General features: G+C 41.1%; 1 protein-coding gene across 4 annotated transcripts in view; it reads left to right on the top strand.

Moving 5' to 3' along the window:
• The window catches only part of ets1 (v-ets avian erythroblastosis virus E26 oncogene homolog 1), a 108,803-nt gene that overhangs the window by 46,316 nt on the left and 39,771 nt on the right, over positions 1-22,716 (top strand). For 3 of the 4 annotated variants that reach the window (XM_063038168.1, XM_063038170.1, XM_063038169.1), the window contains one exon: positions 21,685-21,804. The exons of the other annotated variant lie outside the window; for it this stretch is intronic. In XM_063038168.1, coding sequence (XP_062894238.1) covers positions 21,685-21,804 — 120 coding nt within the window. The remainder of the gene's footprint in view (positions 1-21,684; positions 21,805-22,716) is intronic. 4 annotated transcript variants of the gene reach the window in all.

The following is a 22,716-nucleotide window of genomic DNA, read 5'->3' as shown; positions in this document are numbered from 1 at the left end:
GAGACCAGGTAGAGAAGAGTGCTGGTGGTGTGTGCTCACACCTATAAGGGCAGGCTGATGAGTTCTCAGCTGCACAGGTTTTGAGGCTGTATGTATTACGCATAGAGCGCAGCAACATTTCTCTTCATTGAATGCTGTCAGGTATGGCAATTTTTCAACAGCACCAGGTAGACTGTTGTCCAATCCAGAGGTCCATCCATAGACTTTTTCATAATTTTGAATGTACTTGTTGACAAGAACATGTTTAGTTTCTTATGGTAGTTTACTTAAATTTTACTGTGTACCTCACGTAATCTGTTTTGCTGTTTTCTTCCACTGCACTCATTTTTCATCTGTAACCCTGTGTGGTTGCTTTGTATGCATGGCTGAAAATCTTAAAGGCAGACTTTATCCAAACCTTTCTTTATTTCTAGCTGCTGCATCATGTCCCTGCTGAGATCTCTGTTTCACTAAGTTCTTGGATAACTCTCATTTGCAGCCCCCATTTTATTTGCATTCTGTTGTTCACAGCAAAGTAACAAGATGTGAGCTTTATTCTGGGGTACAAGCAAGCTGCTGCTTTTATTTGGGTCAAACTGATAAGCAGACGAGGCTATTCCTCTGTTTTCTACAACAATAGTGTGATTGTTCACTGTAAACTCGAACAAACATACAAGGGGTTATTTAGTGACCAGGTACTCTGTATTCCTGTGACCATTGGATCAGTACTTCAGTGGTGGGAGGATGAGAGAGATTTTGAATGCATTTTTAGCTAAGTGTTAGTGTTAGAAAAGCATACAGCAGAGAAACAGGTCCTTTGACCCACCAAGTCCACACTGATTTATCAATCACCTATTTACATTAATCCCATTTAATTCTCTTTATACTTCATCAACTGGCCCAGATTTTAACACTCACCTGAACACTAAGAACAATTGGTGGAAGGCAATGTGACTACAAGGAAATCAGATCTGCTTGGTAAGAACCGAACGTGATCTTGCAGGTCTGGGGCCAAAAGCTCTGCTAGCTGCTTTACTGTACCGCCCCTGGGCTCTGGGTTCAAAATTTATCTCTCCCATAGATAATGATGCAGTGTCTTATTGCAATTAGATTACTTTCTAACTGTGACCTCTCAGTTCATTGGCATAAATTTAATAAAGTTCCATTTATCAGATGAGATTACTTGACATAATTCTGCTGGAATGCACAGTCCATTCGGTCCTGCCCAAGTGGATTCCATGCAACCACGGTTTAGAAAAAGAGAGCAGTTAGTCATCTCATTAACGAGGAAAGGTCAGAAAGAAGGCTCTGGGGATTGGGTCGCTGACCCAAAATGTTGACTCGTTTCTCTTTCCTCCTTTCCTGCTTGACTGGCTAAGTTCTTCCAGCATTTCTGTTTCTGTTTGCAGTTATTTTATTTTCCTGTTTTCTAAACTGAAATAGCAAAATACTGTTGTATATTGTATGCAGAGGCAGCTTTAAATGTCGAATGTGCGAGGGACTGAGATCTAAGATGTTCTTTTACACAAATGGCAGAGAGGCAAGTGATTTGCTAGCAGCTGAGGGCTTGGTAGCTTCATGAGATAATATCCTGCAGATTGGAGGGCAGGGGATGAAAATAATGTATCGTTTACACAATTGAATCATACAAGATATTACAGTCTTAGGTGCATATAAATAGCTAGGGTGCCTACGACTTGTGCACAGTACCATAGTAATTTTATGTATTGCATTGTACTGCTGTCTGCTCTGCTGACTTTGAGGACTGGTAGAGTTGCATACCTTGCTTCCTCCACTCGTCAACACTTCTTAATATCATATTGTTTATTATCTGCTCCCTGATTATTTGTGCCTCAAGTGGATTGTGTGATTGCTTTGGATTAGCTTTCATGAGCTATGTTCCTATCCATTTGACCTGTCTAGACACCATACTTGGAATATTATGTTCAGTTCTGGTCGCCTCGTTATGGGAAGGATGGTGGAAGCGTTAGAGAGAGTGAGGAGGAGTTAACCAAAATGCTGCCTCAACTAGTAAGCATGTCATATGAGGAGAGGCTTAAGGAGCTTGGGCTTTTCCCTTTGGAGTGAAGGAGGATGAAAGGTGGCTTGATAGAGGTTTACATGATGATCAGAGGAATACATTGGGGAAAAAAAGTAGCAAGAGACTTTTCTCCCCAGGGTGGAAATGGCTAATGTTAATGGACATAATTTCAAGCTGATTGGAGGAAAGTATAATTTTGCCACTTCTGGTAAGATGGCGGCACGCTTGGATGCAGTGGCTTCGATAGGGTTAATCAAGAACTTAAAGTACCGCAGGTCCACCCCATCAGTGAGTTTCTCGTTGGTGGAGAAACTGAAGGAGCTGGACTTGGTGTGGATCGTGATGCTGCCTGCGGCAGAGAGCCATCGGTGCGCGAAGGAGGTGTGCAGTCTAACAGCGACTGATCCTCCTTAGTCGCTCTTCTTGTGACAGCAAGACCCTGTTGGGCACTGATGGCGCGGGAGTCCATTTCATTAGTTTATTGGTGAACGGCAGGGGCAGACAGCAGGCCAGCTGCAAGGCCTTCATTGTAGTGAGGACTGGGCCTCAAGTCGCAGCGTCGCCTGCTTGCAGCCACCAGGGGAGACATTGGAGTTGGGTGCTCCAGTGGAGTACCGGAGGTGGTGTTGCACTGCATCCATACTGAGCTGGTGCTGTCCTCTACTATTTGCTTGACATAAGACAAGCTGTTTTGTGTTCAACTGCAGACTGCTACAACATTCATGGACTCAGGGACATGGACTATATATTCTTTGGTGTGTGACTGTAGTTTACTGCGATCTTATATGTGCTATATGTTCCTTGTGCTGTGTGTGACTGTTGGTACTGTGTTTTGCTCTGTGACCCCAGAGTAGCACTGTTTTGTTTGGCTGTATTCATGGACTTAATGACAATTAAACTTGAACTTCAACTATGGGGGGCATCAGAAGGAAGTTTTTTTTTACTAAGAGAGTGCTGTCTTTCAAGATATTTGTTAAGCTCATCTATTTTCCCATAGTTTTTTATATGTTATTATAAAGAGCAGGGAGGCTTTCAGTGTTCTGGGCCATAATTTATCTTTCAGCCAGCACGAGCAGAGTAAAAGACTCTAGCAGACTAAAATAATTCTTATTGCATGGAAATTATTTTTAAAGCAGATATTCGCTCCTCCTGCTGTGTGCTGCTGTTGATGCCTCTCACAAGCATTCCCTCATCTCATTTCATTTTGCAGCATCAGCACAACCTTCTGTTCTTCAACACGTACTCAACTAGCTTCTTCTCAAATACATCTACACTGTTCATCTGAATCATTGCTTGTGGTTTGTAGCTTGTTTGCTTCATTGCTGTTTCTGGGACACCGATGTTGTAAACTTGCTGCTGCATTTCCCAATACCATGTGTCAAAAGTAATTAGTGGGGTGTAAAGTACTTCAAGGTGCGATGGGGTTATCAGAAGAGCAATGCAGATGTTAATTCCATCTTATTGATAAACCTGTGGATGGCCAAAGTCACAGTGGCTGAAATGAGGAGATGAGGAGACTGAGACAACGTAATTGCCAGGTAATTATAGAATGGCAAAATGTTTTTCAGAGGGATTTTATATCAACCCGAGTGCATGCCAGACTTTCACAAGAATGATCTTTGTAATGAAAGGGTTAACAAATGAGGACCATTTGATGACTCTGGGCCTGTGCTTACTGAATGAGGGGAGGTTTAACTGAAACCAGTTAAATACTGAAAGGCCTAGTCGGAGTGGATGTGGAAGGGATGTTTCCAAAACTCTAGGATCTGAGGGCACAGAGGATGTACCATTAGAACAGAGATGAGGAGGAATTTTTTTTAGCCAGAGGGTGGTGAATCTGTGGAATTCATTAAGCACAGATGGCTGTGGAGGCCAAGTCATTGGGTATATTCAAAGCAGAGGTTTTTGTAGGTTCTTGATTAATCAGGGAGTCAAATGTTATGGGGAGGAGTCAGGAGAATGGAGTTGAGAGGGAAAATCAATCAGCCATGATGGAATGGTGAAACAGACTTGATGGGCTGAATGGCCTAATTCTGCTCCTATGTCTTATGGTCTTTCTCATTTTGTAAGCTGCCAAGTTCTGAGAAGATGTAATTGATCTAAATAGTTGACACATCTAACAGGTACCCTTGCTTAATGTTTTGATCGAGCATACTTCTTTAATTTGCAGGGGGATGTCCAACCTGCATTTTCAGAAAGGCACATTCTAGACTTTAAAGTTGGAGCTGCTTGTTCTTGCCTCATTTAACCCCTTGCTCTCTAACTGAGAATGATCACATCTCAAGCACCATTGCATCCTGTAGAAGCCTAAAAGTTAGAAATAAATCTTGTTAAGTCTGCTAAAAGTTCTTGGCATTCCCATCACGTTCCAAGGGGTGCAGCAGTTTGCTCATCATTGATGACACGATATAATGCAGATCCTGGAATCTGAGGCAATAAGTAATCTGCTGGAAGACTCAACTGGTTAAGCAGCATCTGTGCAAGGAAATCCTAGTGCAGGGTTTCAACCTAAATATGTACTGTACTGTTCTGTTCCTCCCACAGATGCTGCTTGATCCACTGAGTTCCTCCAGCAGATTGTTTATTGCCCTTAATTAACCCTATCTGTGATCAACATCCCTCCATTCCCTGCAATTTCATGTGACTGTCTGAATGCCTCTCAAATTCCACTATTGTGTCTACTTTCATTACTAGCCCTGGCAGTATGTTCCAGGCATCCAACACTCCCTGTGGGGGGGAAATGCTTTCTCCTTTAAACTTACTCCTCCCCCTCACCTTAAAGCTATATCCTCTTCTCATTTGTCATTTCTACCTAGGGAAAAGGACACTGATTATCTACCCTATCTATGACTCTCGTAATTTACATAAACTTCTCTCAGGCCTCCCCTCAGCTTCTGGCACTCCAGAGAAAATGACATCTCCATAAAGCTAATACAGTACTCTGTCATGCAGACAGTATTCTGGTGAACCTATTCTGCACTATCTCCAGAGCTTGCCAACCCTTCTGTAATGAGGCGATCAGAACTGCACACAACATTCCTATTCATGATTTCCTGACCCTTACACTCAATGTCTCGACTGATGAACACAGACATTCCACAAGGCTTCTTTACCAACCTATTTAAATGTTACTTATCTTTCTTATGAAGGTCAGAGACCTTGTTCAATTGAGGTGGTATGACCACCTCAGTATTGGGGTTAGAAAATCAGTGGTAAATATAGGGAGAGACTAGAAGGTCAAATGTGGTTACAACTGACGTCCATCTCCCTGTGTTCTTTTGTGCTGTAGTGTGTGGGCACAGATGTCTGCACAGGTTGCCACACACATTGTAGCAAACAGGTGGTTATCCGCAAGCCAGTGGCTAAACATCGGTGACCTTCAGCAGTGAGTCCATTGGAAACTGATGTATTCGAGTGGTTATCCACTAAGCTGACAGCTGGGCTCTTTCATAAGGGCAAGGACCTTGAGCCCTCAAATTCATAATGGACGAGAAATTCTTTTGCACCTCCCAATGCTTTTGTGCACCACATAAAATAAAATCAAAAAATCTGGTTGTTGAACTTGAGTTTGCACTGAATAGGAGTGCAGAAATTTTTGGATTTCCTTTGCAGACGCGGCAGGGTCTGGAGAAATCCGTAATGCGAGATTCATTTGTACGTGCTTGGCCTCAAACCAAGAATCCAATTGAACAGATGAACGAGAGGCAAAGCCTGCTTTCATCTGATCCATCGCATCCTTGCTCACCAGATCCATGGACACCGAGCTCAACGCACAGATCCCCCAAACGAAAGGCACCTTTACATTTTTACCTACTCTTCATTCCCACCATGGCCTCCATCACCACCCACTCTGTTACAGACGTTTCTCGGGCCTGATCTGGTTGGGCCCATGACTCCTGATGTTCCTACTGAAAACGACAAATTGTGACGTCTTCCTGCTCCAACCCAATCCTTGTTCTGATTTCGCACTCCTATCTCCATCCCGTCCCCCCCCCCCCCCCCCCCGTTGTCTCATTCTGTCAGCTGGATCCCCACCATCTCACCTCACAGCCCACCACTGTCAACTGAAGTCAGACTTTCATTTGCACATCCAAAGTTCAAGGTCCAATGTAAATTTATTATCTAATTATGTTTATGTCACCATATACCACCCTGAGATTCATTTTTGTTGAGGCATTCACAGTAGAGCAGTGAAATACAAGAGAATCAATGGTTGCCAGTCTTTGAATGTGAAGAAGATAGCAAACTGTGCAAAAACAAAAAAGACAGTAAATAAATGATACTGAGAACATGAATTGTAGAGTCCTCAAAGGGAATCTGTAGGTTGTGGAATCGGTTCAGAGTTGAAGTGAGTGAAGCTATCCATGCTGGTTCAGGACCCTGATGGTTGAATAGTAATAACTGTTCTTGAACCTGGTGGTATGGGACCTGAAGCTCCTGTACCTCCTTCCTGATGGCATCAGTGATAATTGAGCATGGCCTGGATTGTGGGAGTCCTTAATGATGGATTCTGCTTTCTTGTGGCAATGCTTTTTCTACAAGTGCTCAGTGTTCAGGAGGGCTTTTCCTGTGATGGACTAGGCTATATCCACTATGTTTTGTAGGATTTTTCCATTCAAGGGCATTGGTGTTTCCATACCAGGTCATGATAATCTCCACCACTTATCTGTCAAAGTTTGCTGAATCTGCACAAACTTCTAAGATAGTAATCACTGCTGTGCTGTCTTTGTAATGGCACTTGCATGCTGGTCCCAGGACACATCCTCTGAAATGATAACACCAACAAATTTGAAGTTGCTGACCTTTTTAACTTCTGATTCCCTGACTAGCTCACGGACCTCCAGGTTCCCTGACTAATTATTACCCCCGACTAGCTCATGGACCTCAGGTTATTCCTCCTGTAGTCAATAATTAGCTCTTTGGTTTTGCTGAAGTTGAGTGAGAGGTTATTGTTGTGGCACCATACAGCCAGATTTTCAGTCTCTTTCCTGTATGCTGATTTGTCACCACCTTCGACCCAGCCACCAGCAGTGGTGTCACCAACAAACCTGAATATGGCATTGGAGCTGTACTTAGCCTCACAGTCATAAGTATAAATTGAGTAGAGCAGGGGGATAAGCATTCATTCTGCCAGGTTGCTCTCAGCCGTCACATCCCCACCCTGTTGCAGTCATCAACCCACCTGATCTAAACCAATAGGTTTGCAATGGGGCAACTGGTGGAGGCAAGATCTTTGCATACACAAAGAGCAGTAACTGCACAACGTCATGGGCCCCCTACATAATAAGCAATTGTTTTGAGAGATCAATGCAAAAAGTACACTTTGGCTCTTTGTACTCTACTAGTAAAATGATGTTTTAGGCAGATATCTTATTGTAAAACTGATATGGGAGCAATCTCTATTTAAGTGAACAAAATCTAGTTATTAAGTAAACCACGGTTTCATATCAGTCATTGTTTGATTGCTGTTTAATGAAGGGGACAACAGTTTGGAAAGAGCAAAGGTTAGATGCATACAACATTAACTGACAGTCTTTAAATATTGTTTCCATCTCCAGTGTTATGAATGTGGTGAATAATTCACTGTTAAGCACAAAAGCCTTTGTGTTCAGATCCAAATTGCCTCTCTCTGCTGTTCAATGTGCAAGGTGTTAGCCCTGTGGTTTATAACACTTTCTATCTCAGGCACTCAGAGTCCCATCAGACAGGTGCACCACAGGTTAAATACAGATTGCAGCACTCTGCACTGTCTCCTCAGACATCCAGAGCATGTATCTGGTGCAGATTTGATGCACATTATATTCAGATCATATCAGTATTCTCTTGTAAGATGAAAAGCAATACCAAATTTATCTTCAGCTTCAAGGAGAACTTTAGCTAGTGTGACATATTCCATTTTTTTGCTCTGGCCGTCTCCAGATGAACAGTGACCAGATACACACAGTTCTTTGGCTCTGCTGGATAAGATTTGGATTAAGATATTTGTGTCAGTGTGGAGAGACTATACTTTGTGTCTGGTTACTATGAATAACTAGGGCATGAATTGATGATGAAAGGGACAACATGAAACAAGGTTATGTTCCATTTCTCAATGCCAATATTTTTCACCTTGGCCTCAATATTTGCAGTTTGTCGGGTGGATGCTGGAACATTTGTAATATATTGCCATGGCATTGAGCAAGTGTATAAGGTGCAATTTTCCCCTCATCAGTTTAGAGGTGATGCTGTGGAGAATCTTCTGTGCCAAGTTTGAGCACTGGAGTACTTCCCACATGATACATTCTCCCAAGAACAGTCACTGGAAGGGTTTGTAGGAAATGATATAAAGTAAACATATTTTTGTGTGGCTGTGCAAGTCAGTCTGATTCCAGTTGGTTCAAAAGTTCATCAAAACTCAAAATAATCAGTTCCAAATAAAGCAATCGAGATTGGTTTTGTTTTGTCAACAGACTGTGATGGCGTTTCTGTAACCCTTCATGGAATCTTTCAAATATTTAAGAATAACTTGAGGAAAAATAACTTTAAATCAGTCAATTTTGTGTGGTTTTGTTAATACCATAAACACATTTTCAAGGCAAAATCAAGAGATGTATCTCCCATTTCCCTAAGCCTGATCACAGCCTCCTCTCCAGTGACCTGGGTTCAATCCTGACCTCCAATTCTGTCACCGTGGAGTTTGCATGTTCTCCGCGTGGGTTTCATCTGGCTGCTCCAGTTTCCTCCAACACCCCAGAAATCTTCAAGGTGATAAGCTAATTGTCCCTGGTGGTGTATAAGTGGTAAAATTGGTGAGGATGTCGGGAGAATAGCATGTCGGGAAAATTAATGGGTGAATGGGATTGCCCTGTGAAATAGCATAGACCTGATGGGCAAAAAGGCCTCCTATGCCATGACAAAGTGTGAAATATACAAATAGGCAGCAAGGGAAGACATTTTGGCCCCTTGTTCCTGCTCTGGCATGGAGTAACATTGTTGTGGTTGATCTAATGGTAATCTCCACCTCACATTCCTGTTTACCCTGGGACTCTTTCATCCTCTTGCCTATCAAGTATCTGTCTCCCTCTGCTTTAAAAAATTAAAAGGCTCTGCTACCACCATCTTTAGAGGAAGAGGGTTCCAAAGGCTTATAACACTGAGAGCAACAAAAATTCTCCTCATCTCTGTCATAATGGGTGACCCATATTTTCTTCCAATAGTGATGTAGGCCATTTGGTTCATCCACCTAAGGCTGTTCTCAGAGCATTCCTCTAAGTCCCTGCCACTACTTATTCCTCTGTCATCTATTCTCTTCCACTTATTCATCAACTCCATTCTCTAATTCTAACACACACTCACACAGTAGCCAAATAACCAACACACTTTTTGTGAAGTGGGAGGAAACTGGAGGACCCGGAGGAAACTGGAGGACCAAGGGGAAAACCATCCAGTAACGGAGAGAACATGCAAGCTCTGCACAGAAAGCACGGGAGATCAGGATCAACTTCATGTCACGGGCCTGTGGGACAGCGACCATAATTACTGAGAAGTCTTGGAACATGATTATAATATTGAAGTGGAGAAGCTTGCTGGGGCAGTGGGTTTATTAGTTACATGGTTACTGTTCTTTGAGAATACAGTGTGAGTGATTCAGTTATTGGAAGTCTTCAACACTTATGTAAAGTATGTGAGACACACTCTTGGATAGCATTTTTGGGCCAACTTCATCAACACTATAAAGTCATTGTCTTCGGTACATATTTTCTTGTTCTAAATTCTTTCATCATATGGATATTATTTTGCAGTTATTGTTGACATTTATTACTATGTTGTCAAGGCAGCTGTTGCAGATGTAGTACTGTAGTTGTAAGTGGCTTGTAAAGTAGCATTCTGTCACTCAAATCCAATCATCATTTCAATCAATCAAAGATTTCACACTATTAGTCAACTACATTGTCCACAAGCAGCCAGTAGATTAAAAATATCCAGTGCTATGATGTATTTTGATGAACGGCTTACTTTGAGAAGCAACTAACTGAGAAAATCTTAGAACAAGACTAGTCAATTACCCTCTGATTAGTTAAACATTAAAACAAGGCAGGTTAAATTCATACAGAAATTATCAACATATAAACCTAAAGAACACGATCACCTGCCTCAACACATAATTCCTCAATTTAACTGGTGCCAGAAAACCAATTGGAAGAGATGAAATTCCAGATAAAGATGGGCTAAATAGGTTGCCAGTTCATTGGCAGGGCCTCCTCGAGCAGAAGCAGTGCATCCAGCCCCTTTCTTGGTGAGGCCCTTCTCCAGCTAATTATCCATAAAAGCTGTCACTAACAAGCATTCAAGGACTCAATTGTCTGGATGTTGTGTTTGCTCAGTCTCCATCTTATTTGTATCCCTCAGCAGAAAAACGCTGGAAGTCTAAATCATAGAAAAATGCTTAGTCATATTGCCTATCTTTGCCAACTATCAAACACACTCCAAAACTATGAAAAATTAATCAAGCTATTACAAGTTGAAAAACTGTTTTAGAAATCAGACGTAAAAAAAAATGAAGTCACTCAATTCAAAAAATACGAACTCTTTCAGACCTCTCTGCTGTTTGCTTCCAATGAAGACAGTGGATGAGAAGCTGCTGATGCAGATCCAGTCTGGCTCAGAATGTTCAAGCATATTCCCCACAATGAGCAGTGAGAAATTGCCACAATTCTGTCCTCCGTTGCCAGCCACAGAAGGGTTCAATATTGAACTGTGGCCATAGTGCCATTGGCAAACAGCTGCAAGCAATTTTGGGATTGCTGCATAACTCAAAATCCCAAATTGCTTTATATAGCAAAATGCTCCCAGGCTTTTGCAGCGTATTGATTCCAAGTTTGACACCGATTGTCATGACTTATGACAAAGACACAGGAAGGCGAAGGAAGGCGTCAAGGAACAATGTCTTAGAAGGCGGCTGTGGAACAAAGGAGCTGCTCTTCTTGGTTCTTCTCCAAGCACCTTCTCCCTTTTCAGATTTTCTCAATTCTCCATCCCTAGATTTATGTTGTACATTGACATTCCATCTTAATATTCAATTTACCCTGATGGAACATTTGCCCTGGAATGTGCCAGTTGGCTCAACTGGTATTTATACTTCATGATGGCAGAGAGAAGCCCTGTCTGGATATGGTGTGAGGACATGCTTTGTCCATCTGACATTCAGGGGAAAGCACTCACTCCACTACCCAGGCAGGACACACAAATTCAGCAAGAAGGCAGATTTGCAGTGCTGGGTGGCAGCTACCAATATGTTACATTAATGGCTGGCAGTGATCATCTGCATCGATTGTAATTGATTATGTTTTCCTTTGACGTTCTCCTAACAGTATCATTCCATGATCATCATTAACCAGAAATGTACGTTACCCAGGCAGTCACTGTGACTGCATGTTGAAGGCTGAGTATGCAACAATAAGGGACTCTTGACTTTTAAAGCTGTTCTAACATCTACAAACTTCAACCAACGGCTGTGAAAGAAGTTTTCTCCACTCCAGAGACAGCAAAGTGTACTCTCTATAGGATTCTATGACAGCAGCTAGCTCCAGCAACATTGGGAAATGGTCTATACTTCCCTCTATAAGTGCAGCTATGGAGGAACTGATCACAGATCCACTGACTGGCTGCACGGAAGCAAATCTATGCCATTCTCTTTAGCCATACATTTCATTTCCTTTTAGGTACCAGTATAGTTCCCTTTCAAAGCCAGTATTGAATCTGACAGCTCATTCCTGTCAACAGTGCTTTCCAGATGCTGATCACTGGCCACATAACACAATGTTCCTCCTCATTTTGCCTTTCATAAATCAACTAAAACCTTTCATTTTTGATTCTTGTTCCAAAGGGTTTTGTGTTCATGTCCAGTATCTGTGTTTTGAGTCCAGCCTCTCCAGCCTGTCCTTGAAATGGACGTGCCTGGTCCCTGGAAGTGCTGTAGGGAGATATATCCGAATAAAAACGAGATAGCTTATCTTTAGTCATATGGACTCTATGTACCACCTTAAATTGTATAAAGGAATGGTGAGCACATGGCGATGACGTATTAACCAATTTAAAAATTTCATTCCAAGCTTCCTCAAATATTGATGTCTGTAAATCTTGTTCCCAGAGATTCTTAATTTTGCCTAAAGGAACATTGCTCGTCTCCAGTAACATACCATAAATATTAGATATTGAACCATTATAAAAAGGTGTCAAATTGAAAATTACGTCTAGTAAGTTCTTATCTGAGCTTATAGGAAATGTACATAATTGAGATCTTAGAAAGTCTCTAATTTGTAGATATCTAAAAAAACTGAGTTTTGGGTGGGCTATATTTAACTGACAATTGCTCAAATGAGAAAAGATTTCCTCCAACAAACAGATCCCAAAAACATTTAATACCCAACCTGTCCCTTTCTTTAAAAACTAAATCAGTCATGGAGGGTTTAAATAAATTAGAATAGATGGGACTAGAAAGGGAAAATCTCAATAAACCAAAATGTTTTCTGAATTGTACCCAGATCCTCAGAGTATGGTTAACTATTAAATTATCAGTTAGTTTACTTACAAATAAAGGAGGTGAGGATCCAAGAAGAGAAATAATAGAAAATTTATTAACAGAATTAGCTTCTAAAGAAACCCATACCAGACAGTCTACACGATTAATATAAGATATCCAAAACATAAGATATTGTATATTAACTGCCCGACTGTGACAGATGCAATAATGGAGAAGATTCATTAATTCATATGTTTTGGACTTGTCCACGTCTTGAAAAATATTGGAAGGAAGTTTTTCAAACTTTTTCTTTACTTTTCAAAGTCAAATTTAAGCCTAATCCTCTGACGGCCCTATTCGGTATTGTTGCAGGACAAGATATCAAGTTGAAGACATCAGATTTACATATTTTGGCCTTTAGGTCTCTTATAGCTAGGAGGGCGCTTTTGTGTAAATGGAAAGATGTTTCTCCTCCTACTCATGCTCAATGGTTATGCGATGTTATGTCATGCTTAGATTTAGAAAAGATTCGTTGTTCAATTTCTGAATCTCGTCAAGACTTTCAATCATTGTGGGGACCCTTTCTGAATTATTTTCAAAACTTTCAAAACTTTCAAAGCCCTCAATTCGTTGTTTAAATTTAGATGTTGGCTATTATTAATTTTTATTATACAAGAAGGTATTTTACCTTTTTTTCTCCTTAAACAGCTTCGGTCTTGGTAGGGGTTAGTTTTTTTTGTAATAAATTAGTATATTTCAATATAACTTTGACTAACCTACATGAATAATGAGACGGTCATTATGAATAGATATAATGTAATTGGTAGTTGTATTTTTTTACCTTTTTATATATATATATACTTTCTTGTACCCTGTATTCTTTTATGTAGAAACTAATAAAAATATTGAAAGAGGAAGTGCTATATAACCAAACCCAAGTAATAAATCAGAAAAATGATCAGCTCCAGCACTGGCCTCTGAGGAGTCCCTCTCGCTAACTTCCTGGAGTTCGATAGACAGCCATATAGTCCATGGTACTGCTATTCCTGTTATTCTGCGCTATTTAACAGGTCTATTTTGTGTCACTTAATTAAGTGCCTCTTCAGAGTCAATATACATCACTCCAATCCTTCTGCTTGGGGCTGCCTCATCATAAAACCCAATGGCCACCAATGCCCTGAAGTTTGCCCTACGTGAATATGGTTGATATACCCCAATCCCCCTCTCCTCCTGTGTGCAGCTTCACCAGGTCCTCATTTCCATGACCTTTCCATAACATTTCCTACGCCCTCTTTAGATGTCTCATTGATCTAGCCTTGAGACTGTCCGCAAAGATTCACCACCCTCTGTGAGAAGAAATCCCTACACATCTCCGTTAGCTTACTACTTACCCTTTACAAATCTATGCTGATTTCCATTAATTAATCCAGACTTAATTAATGGAAACAATCACCAAGTGACCTGTAATTTTCTCCCAGATAATGTTTCCAAAAGCTTCCCCAAGTGAGAAGGTTAAACTGACTGACCTGCGGTTGCTGGGTTGATCCTTGTATTCGTTTGTTGGAAGACGAGTGTAATATTTGCAATTCTTCTGCCTTCTAATCCATGCACTGTTCTTCTAGCTAATTGCAGTAGGTTCCAAAACCACTCATGAGCGCAACAGACCTGCTTCAGGAATGAAGCACCAGAAATACTGGAAAGTTCTAAGTATTATTACAGTGCAAATAGACACTCTAATTTTTCACTGGTTGGGTTTTCAAATGGGATAATGGCATCTTCTGGGTATTGCTTCCTCATCACAGAGACCATTCTTGATACAAAAGATAGGAACAACTGTCACTTGGCTACTACAAGGTGAACTCCAAGTAACACAGCATCCTGCCTTGGAAATACCTGTATATTTTCCTTCTCCTGTGTTGCAGGAAACATTCATTATGTTGAGCTACATTCATTATGTTTATGCCAGTATTCTCCACGTGCACAGAATGTTCTTCCTTGTCACTCTGGGCTCTAGATGTTGAAAGTTTCCGCTGTTAACCCAGTTCCATCTCCCATTCATGAGTGATAATGAATAAAGGTAATCCTGAATCCTTCGAAGGTATGGTACGTTTATTACTATCCTTCTGCTGTTGTTCATCTCTATGTCCCTTTAAATATAAAGTTACAAAAAACAGAACTAAGTCCATTGCCAAATATTTTTCATGCATCCAACTAAGGCCTAATACCACACACTATCTTTGAGCACTCTCCTGGTGTCTGTCTGCCTCCTACTTTTACCCATCCTGTTTCTTTGACACCATGCTCCCTCCGTGAACCTAAATTTTGTGTTCCAACAGGCAATTCAGCCACTGAAGGTATCATTTCTTTTTATTATGCAGACTATTCCAACGACAAACAAGGTCAAAAGTCAGGAGGTAGAACTCTAGCTTATTTTCCTTTCCACCCGCCTCTTCAATTCTAACACCAACTTGGTAGTACAGAGGCCATCATAACATATTGTTAAGAACCTACTTGATATCATACCATTCTTCTGCTCACCAGTGAAGCCTGCACACATTATCCCTTAACCTGATACAGTGCCACATATTTGCTGCAACTTGATCCTTTCTTGTATCGTAATGCAAGTCTAAGTTATTTTAATGCATCAATCATTCTATAAAAGAAGCTGATTTCTACAGTCCTGCTGGAATTATTTTGTTTTTCTTCTTAAGTCTTCTTTCACAAATTGCTTGTTTTCTGTCAGATACCTGAAGGTTGTTGAAATGGATGAAATAAAAGTTGAAGAAGCTTGAAATGAACTTAATGCTGTAGATGAGGTTGATATGGGCTTTGTGGGAAGGGAAGGTAGGGAAAGGAAATAGAGCAAGAGAGGGGCAGGGGAAAAGGTCCTGAGGGAACTAGTTGATTGAGATGGTGGGAGAGATAGAAGTATTGAGGAAAATGCAGCAGTGTAGTAATTGTAGTTTGTGCATTGAGATTCAAGTCATAGCCTTTTTCCAATTGAGTGACTCTTAGCAGTTTTATACAGCTGACATACAAGGAGCCCTTTGATCCCAGTTCATTGAAGACAAATGACAGCTACTTAGTGTCCAAGGGGCTTGCTGGAAACAGAGCCTACAATATATTAGAATGTGACCTACAGCTTGTCATTTGCTCTGTTACAAGGGCCAAGTCACCCTGGGTCAGGCACCATGAGGGATCTGCCCTCAACCATATATTAGTACACTGAAGTTATTGTTCTCTCTGGAGCTTAAGGCAGAGTGCTAATATGGGGAAAGGGACTGGGATGTGCGTCTCTTTCTGAGGCTGAACAATTGCCATTTAAGTTGGCAATATCAACGTAAGTCTTGGAAAAAATCATTATCCTCAGAAGAAGTAGGCTGCAGGGAACTTAGTTCAGTCCTATCTTCTGTCTCTGTAATGTGAAAGATCAGGAATGATCTTATAAAGATCACTATTCCTATTTTCTTGTGTTCTACAGCCCACTTTCATTCATGGGTTTTAGGTGTCTCAGCTTCTTGTACTGGGTGGAGATTTAACGGTCTGAGAATAATCATTTGGGATATTGAGAGATGAGAAATGTGCTGAATGTTTATTGGAAAAGAACAACAGTACAGCAATCTCCGGACCTCACTTGCTGACCCAGTGTACAGTAGATCAGAAGGTTGATAGGGCAGGAAAAGAATGGCTGACAACCCTTGCCACATTGTTTGGAGTGAGTGAGCAGGGCCAGGGCATGACTGCAAGAAAGGAAACACTCTATTCCTGTCATTTCATGTCTTTGCAAAATATACAGTGAAACTTATTCAATTTGTCGAAGTCCTTTCCCTGAAATACTTGGAATATTCAGGAAGCTGATAGTTTGCAAATAGTTATTTCAAACTATTTTCTCAGAGCTTAGCCCTATCCACACTGGTTAAGGTTTGGAACTTAACTCTGTTGAGTTCTATTAACAATTGGTGAAAAGTCTTGTCCATTCCTATCAACAGTTTGAACGTGCCTCCATCCAGTTCTGCTTGCTCCTGGAGCAAACTGCTACCCACTTCTATTATGAGACAGAGCCAGGCACATGACTCCAACATTCAGCTCCACCTCCAGCGTTGTCTAGTTCCATTAAATCTTAATCCTGTTTACATCCAGAATTCTTGCCACAGCCATTCCCAACATTGCTCAACCCTGACTCTTTGCAACTACTGAATGCCAGTCATGATCACCTGAAGCCTTCTCCTCCTTCAAATTGGCAATATCTGCAGACCTGCTCCCTTCCACAGCCCTCATCATCCAGATTCCTGTTTTTGCCCCTCCCACAAACTTTTACTGCCTCATCCTGACCACGTATTGACATCAGATCCATCAACTGTTACCATCAAAAACTCCAGTCTTCACTGTCCCCCTTACTATCAGGAGCCTGGCCAATCGCTTTAACAGCAGGACCTCAGGCCCTATCTAATCTAGTTAATATCTGGAACTATACCTTCACTCGTCAGTATTCAGCCTGTGTAATACTGTGACGAGGCTTGCCCTGTTAAACCTGATCCTGACTCAGTCCATTGATGTTAGTATTAAAAATGCAGGGAAGGAATTAAATACCATTGGCAGAAAGTTAGTATTACGCAAAGTAATAGGTCTAAAGGCCAATTTATACTTCTGCGTCGAATCGACGCCATAGGTACAGCTTAGCCACGTACCCTACACCATACCCTATGCCGTAGCCTGATGCGCACCTCCCCAAAAATGTAACTACGCGTTGCAGTGACACAGACTGCAACAACTGTGATTGGTCCGCTTGGTAGCATCGCATTTTCTCCTACGCTGCAATAGCTTCCCATTGGGCGACTGAAGGGCAGGGAAGGAACTCTGGCTGCAATGCTTTACAGGCCTCCAAAATTATGGAGGACCCTGTGCTTGACGCCAGTTTGCAGCTAGCTGCTACAGCCTGTTGACTTCCACCTGAAGCTAAAACTCGAACGGTGATTGCCAGTCTCCGAGTATACTGTGTGCACACTGATGCAAAAGAAGTGGTTGGAGACGATGAACCAAATCGTCAAATCTACCTGCCAACATCCGAAAATATTTAAAATGCATTTCCTCATCCATGTCTCTCAGTGGTCGGACAATCACAGAAGATTCACCCTCCTTCAGTTTCAGTCGCCATTGTTTGAAATTTGAGTTTCAACACGAAGAAACTCAACACAGTGGCATAGAAATCCCACCGCCAACTAGTGTTTTGGTGGTGAATTGCAGAGCGACGCAGACACACCAACGCAAAGTATAAATGCTCACAACAGCGTAGGCCACTTGCGTAGGCTACGGCGTAGGCTACTACGCAGAAGTATAAATCAGCCTTAAAAGTTGATAAATCACCGGAACCTCATGGTCTGTACCCTAGGATCACAAAAGAAGTGGTGGGAGAGATAGTGGACGCAGTGGCTGTAATCTCCCAAATTCCTCAGTTTCTGAAGAGGAACTGGGGGATTAGAAAGCTGCCAATGTAATGCTGTCATTCGTAAAGAGTGGTAAGGAAAAAGTTGGCTATTTAGCTTAATACCTTACTGGGGGAAAAAGAAACAAAATCAATTATTACCAGGTGACAGTAGAATATTTGGAAAACCAGTTAAGTGGAATCAGTCTGCCTTCATGAAGGGGAAGTCATGTCAGACAAAGCTATTGGAGTTCTTTCTGGAATTGTTAGCCAGTATGCATTAGGGGAGCCAGTAGATGTGATATATTTGGATTTCCAGTAAGATGTGACATGAAAGATTATTTTGGAAATTAAGAGCTTACAGTGCTGGAGGTAATAGCATGGATAGGGAGTTGGCTAATAAGCAGGAAAGCAGCAATTAGGAATCAGGGGGTCATTTAAAAGTTGGCAACCTGTACCCAATGGACTGCTTAAAAGATCAGTGCTGGACGGCAGCTGCTTACAATATATATTAATAACCTAGAGGAAGGAAGTGAATGTATATAGTCAAATTTGCAAGTACAAAAGTAGGTGACAAGGCAAGCTGTGAAGAGAAGACAGACAGTTTATAGAGACATATTGATAGGTTAAGTCAGCAGATGAGATATAATAGAGGGAACTGTGAAGTTATTTACTGTGTAATTTAAACTTATGAAACATCATTATTAATTTGCAAGAGACTGCAGAAAGCTGCAACACAAAGGGATGTGGGGATCCTCATACATAAATCACAAAAATAAATCTTGTCAGTGCAGCAGGTAATCGGGAAGGTTAATGGAATGCTGGTTTTTAATTCAAAACGGCTGGTGTATAGAAATAAGGATGTTTTACTGCAATTCTACAAGGCATCAGTGAGGCTTCATTTAGAGTACTATATTTAGCTTTGGTCCCATTATAGAAGGAAAGACATATTGTAATGACTGGTAGGACAGATGGTTGTAAGAAAAATTGAGGGCTATGGGTTGTGTAGGAGAGGAGGGTTAGATTGATCGTGGAGTAAGTTTATACAGGTCAGCACGACACTGGGCTGAAGGGCCTGTACTGTGCAGTAGTTGTCGAAGTTCAGTGCTCTGTGTTCTATCTAATTGACTGGAGTTTCAGTTACTAATGGAGTGACTGAGATACAACAGACTTGGGTTGCTTAGGCTGTGGACAACATTGGGCCCAAGGGTTGACAAGAGTTGACAGTTGATAATGGAAGGAGGTTGGTCAGGACTTCACCTTATGATACCAAGAATGGTTTTCATTGGATACTGATATCACTAGTTTTGCTGGCATTCACCTCATATCCCTGAAATGGGGAGACTGTTGAGGGTCAACCACATTGATAGTTCTAGACCCACCGAGTTTTCCAGTTTTATTCAATTCTATTAATTTTTATTCTCCAGCTGTGGTGAGGAGATTTAAACTCAAGTCTGGATCAATAGCCCAGATCTCTGGCTAATAATCAACGAACAACCACAATCCCTCCTCAACTAAAGCCAGAAAATTAGACGTTAAATTGGGTGAACAATTTTTGCAAGGGTGGAGTGTGTGTGTGTGCTACTGCATGCAACCTAACCACAGGCTGATCTCCTATCTGTTTTGATTTTGTGATGAACCATTCAGAAGTGTATTATGCATTGCTGTAACAAAAACAAAGTTGTGTAACTTGCAGTTCAGATTTTCTAAAACAAATGACCCAGATGTTCTGTATCCCAGTTGAAATGTTGACCTGCAAGAATGAGCAGGGTCATCAGTGAAGGTTCTGACCTTTATTGAGGCTTGGATGGCTGCATTCCCAGGCAAAGCAGCTGAGCTAATGATCGTCCATATTGTCACTGTACTTGCTGCGTGATTATGACCATGTGCCAGGTTTATCTTTCAATGGTGGTGAATGACCAGCAGTTCAATGTCCTAGAGCAGCTTGGCCCTTGATTCTCATCAGACTGTGGTCTTTATGAGTTTGCAGATGGATTAATGTGGGTTTAACTTAAGTTTGTACAAACCCCTGAGCTACTGTCTGAAGGAGAGTTATGGTGTGATGGGTTGGTAAGAAATTTGTCAGGGGATTGCTGATGAGGCAGGTAGGTATATGTCCGGGATTCTGTAATAATAAACAACTACCCTTTCCTTTTAAGGTTCTGGATAAACATTGGCTAGTTCCAGAGTGAAGTTTGAAGGATAAATGAATGATTATTTTTGTCCCTTTTGTATTCTTGCATGTAAATTTTGGTGTTTTTTATTTCCCTCTCCTCTCTCCATCTCCTACCTCATCCCCTTTCTCTCTTGCCCTTCTGAATGACATCCCTCCTTCTCTCCATTCATCCCTTCTCTTTCTCTTTCCACAGTTTGTTCTCTTCTGTCTCTCATTCCCAACATTTCTTCTCTTTCATTCCTTCTTTTTTCCTCCTCCCTTTCTCTTTCCTGTCCATCAATGCACTTCTGGTGCTAATCTTTTTTTCCTTCCCTGAAGATTAATGATTCTGAACAGTGAAGTAAAGTTCCTTCCTCCTTTTCATAGAATCAGAGATGGTGACTGCTCAGTCCTTGTTGCCCAAGGAAAAGCTATTCATCCGCATCACACATTCCAGTTCTTACTCTGTTGGTTTGTATTCATGGTATCTCAAGTGCATTCCCAAGTAATTTTTGAATGTCTGGAAGATTTCTACCTCTCCATACCTTCAGACAATAAGTTCCAGACTCTGAAATATCTTCTGGAAAGGAAGAAAATTTATCACAGGCACGATGCTGACTGGCAGGTTGAAGTGGCACTATTTCAATCTGTTGTAGAGAAAATAGTGAAATAAGTATCCTGGTTACTACCTAATTGTTCAGGAATAATTAATAGGCATATTACAAACATTTGTATTATATTGTGTTGTATTAAGCATGACATTAGAAAGAAGCTCATTCTGGACCAGTTTGCTTGCCTTGTTGATAGCAGTTCCTGGATGGGAAGCAAATTGAACTTTAGAAACTTGACATTCTGACTTCCAATTTTTCAGTGTTTCGTGACTGGCCACAGCACATGTACTGGATATCAAGCCAATTCTCGTGAGAATGTGTATATTGCACATTCAAACTTGTGTATTATAAAAATCAACTATGTTTGTGATAACAAATTCACCTGATGTCCCTCAGATTGATTCAGCGTTGTTTTTTTCTCACTACACTGGTTTCAGTCTCTGGATTGATGTAGTAAGGCTGAATTACGGTTGGCTGGAGTAGATGGCTGATTGCTGCATGTCACACTGACCAAGGATCAGTTAAGTCCCTCCAGTGTTCTGACTTGATCCTTTCCTTGATTCCCACTTGCTTTTCCATGATTCTGCTCTTGATGTACCCTACACCCATGATTAGGATGGCTACTGTTATGAATGTGGGTTTGTTAACTGAGCTGCATGCATTGATGAATGGCGTGTAGTGGAATCTCCTGCCAAAGCGATTCGTAGCGTTGTGGTCTGTATGGTCAATTTTCCATCTGTGAACTTTGTAGAATTGCTGCTAGAATGAGGGTATATTACTTCTGGTGCATGGCCACTGATACAACTTCAGTTCATAGTGGTTGCTTGGCATTGGATGCTTTCCGTATGTTTCATACACAGTAGACAAACACCCTAGATAACCTCTTTGTGAATACAAAACTATATGTCTAACTTTAGAATGTTTGCTGGTATTGGACATAAAAAAATGCATTGCTTTTTACTCAATTCCTTTCAGATCTGGAATGTGGGGATATACCATTACTGACTCCCAGCAGCAACAAGATGATGTCTCAAGCCCTCAAGGCCACATTTAGTGAATTTACCAGGGTGCAGCAGAGACTGGGAATCCCGAAAGGTAAACGTTGCTATTCACTTCTGTGGAACTCTTCTGATATATCACATTGGGTGTTCTTTAGTGAGAAGCTGGACTGACCAGGATTTGAAGGGACTCTCTTCTCCCTTTAGATGAAGACAGGTCATTTATTGTACTGTTACTATCCATTGTATTATGTTTAACATCAAGAATTAATAATATGGGAGAGTGGGGGTGGGAATGAAGACTACCTAAATGTCTATTTTGGTATTAAGTACACACTGGCTTTAAATAAAACTGGACAGCAAATTTTTTCAAAAGTGTTGCTTCCTCAGATTTTTTTTTGTTTCTGGTAGACCGCTTGAAGCTGAACACAAATATAATTTCAGGCTACTTGTATCACGTAGGAATTTGGAGAAACAAGAAATTAACTTTTCTTGAATACAATGCGTTTAATTGCATAATGGTGCTGATGCTTTGCAATAGTTCAACTAAGCTAAAATGTTTTGTTGATGATTTTCATTTGTACTCAAGGCTTCTCGCTTAAGCGTCCAACAATAATCAGCCAGCATTGATGAATTCCAGTTGCCCTGATACCGTTTCTCCATGAATGCAATGCCCTGGTGAAGCCGTGCTCATCACTGACAGCGCCAAGATTTGCAGGGAAGAAGTCTAAATGGCAATGCAAAAAATGAATCTTTAGTGACATGTTGCACTTCATGATTTTGTATGTTTGAAGCATGTTGTCAAACAGCTGCAAATAGTTTAGTGCTCTGTAGTTGCCAAGAAAATTTCCAAACATATCCTTGAATCCCTTCCATGCGATTTTCTGTGGTCCTGCTAGAAGTTCTTTGAATTGCCTGTCATTGATGATCTGTTTGATTTGTGGACCAACAAAAATGCCTTGCTTAATCTTGGCATCAGTTATTCTGGAAAACATCTTTCTCAAATATT

This window comes from Mobula hypostoma, chromosome X2 (assembly GCF_963921235.1).
Source record: "Mobula hypostoma chromosome X2, sMobHyp1.1, whole genome shotgun sequence".
Classification (NCBI taxonomy): domain Eukaryota; kingdom Metazoa; phylum Chordata; class Chondrichthyes; order Myliobatiformes; family Myliobatidae; genus Mobula; species Mobula hypostoma.
The sequence above is the reverse complement of the archived record's forward strand: the minus strand, read 5'-3'. Positions and strand labels throughout refer to the sequence as shown.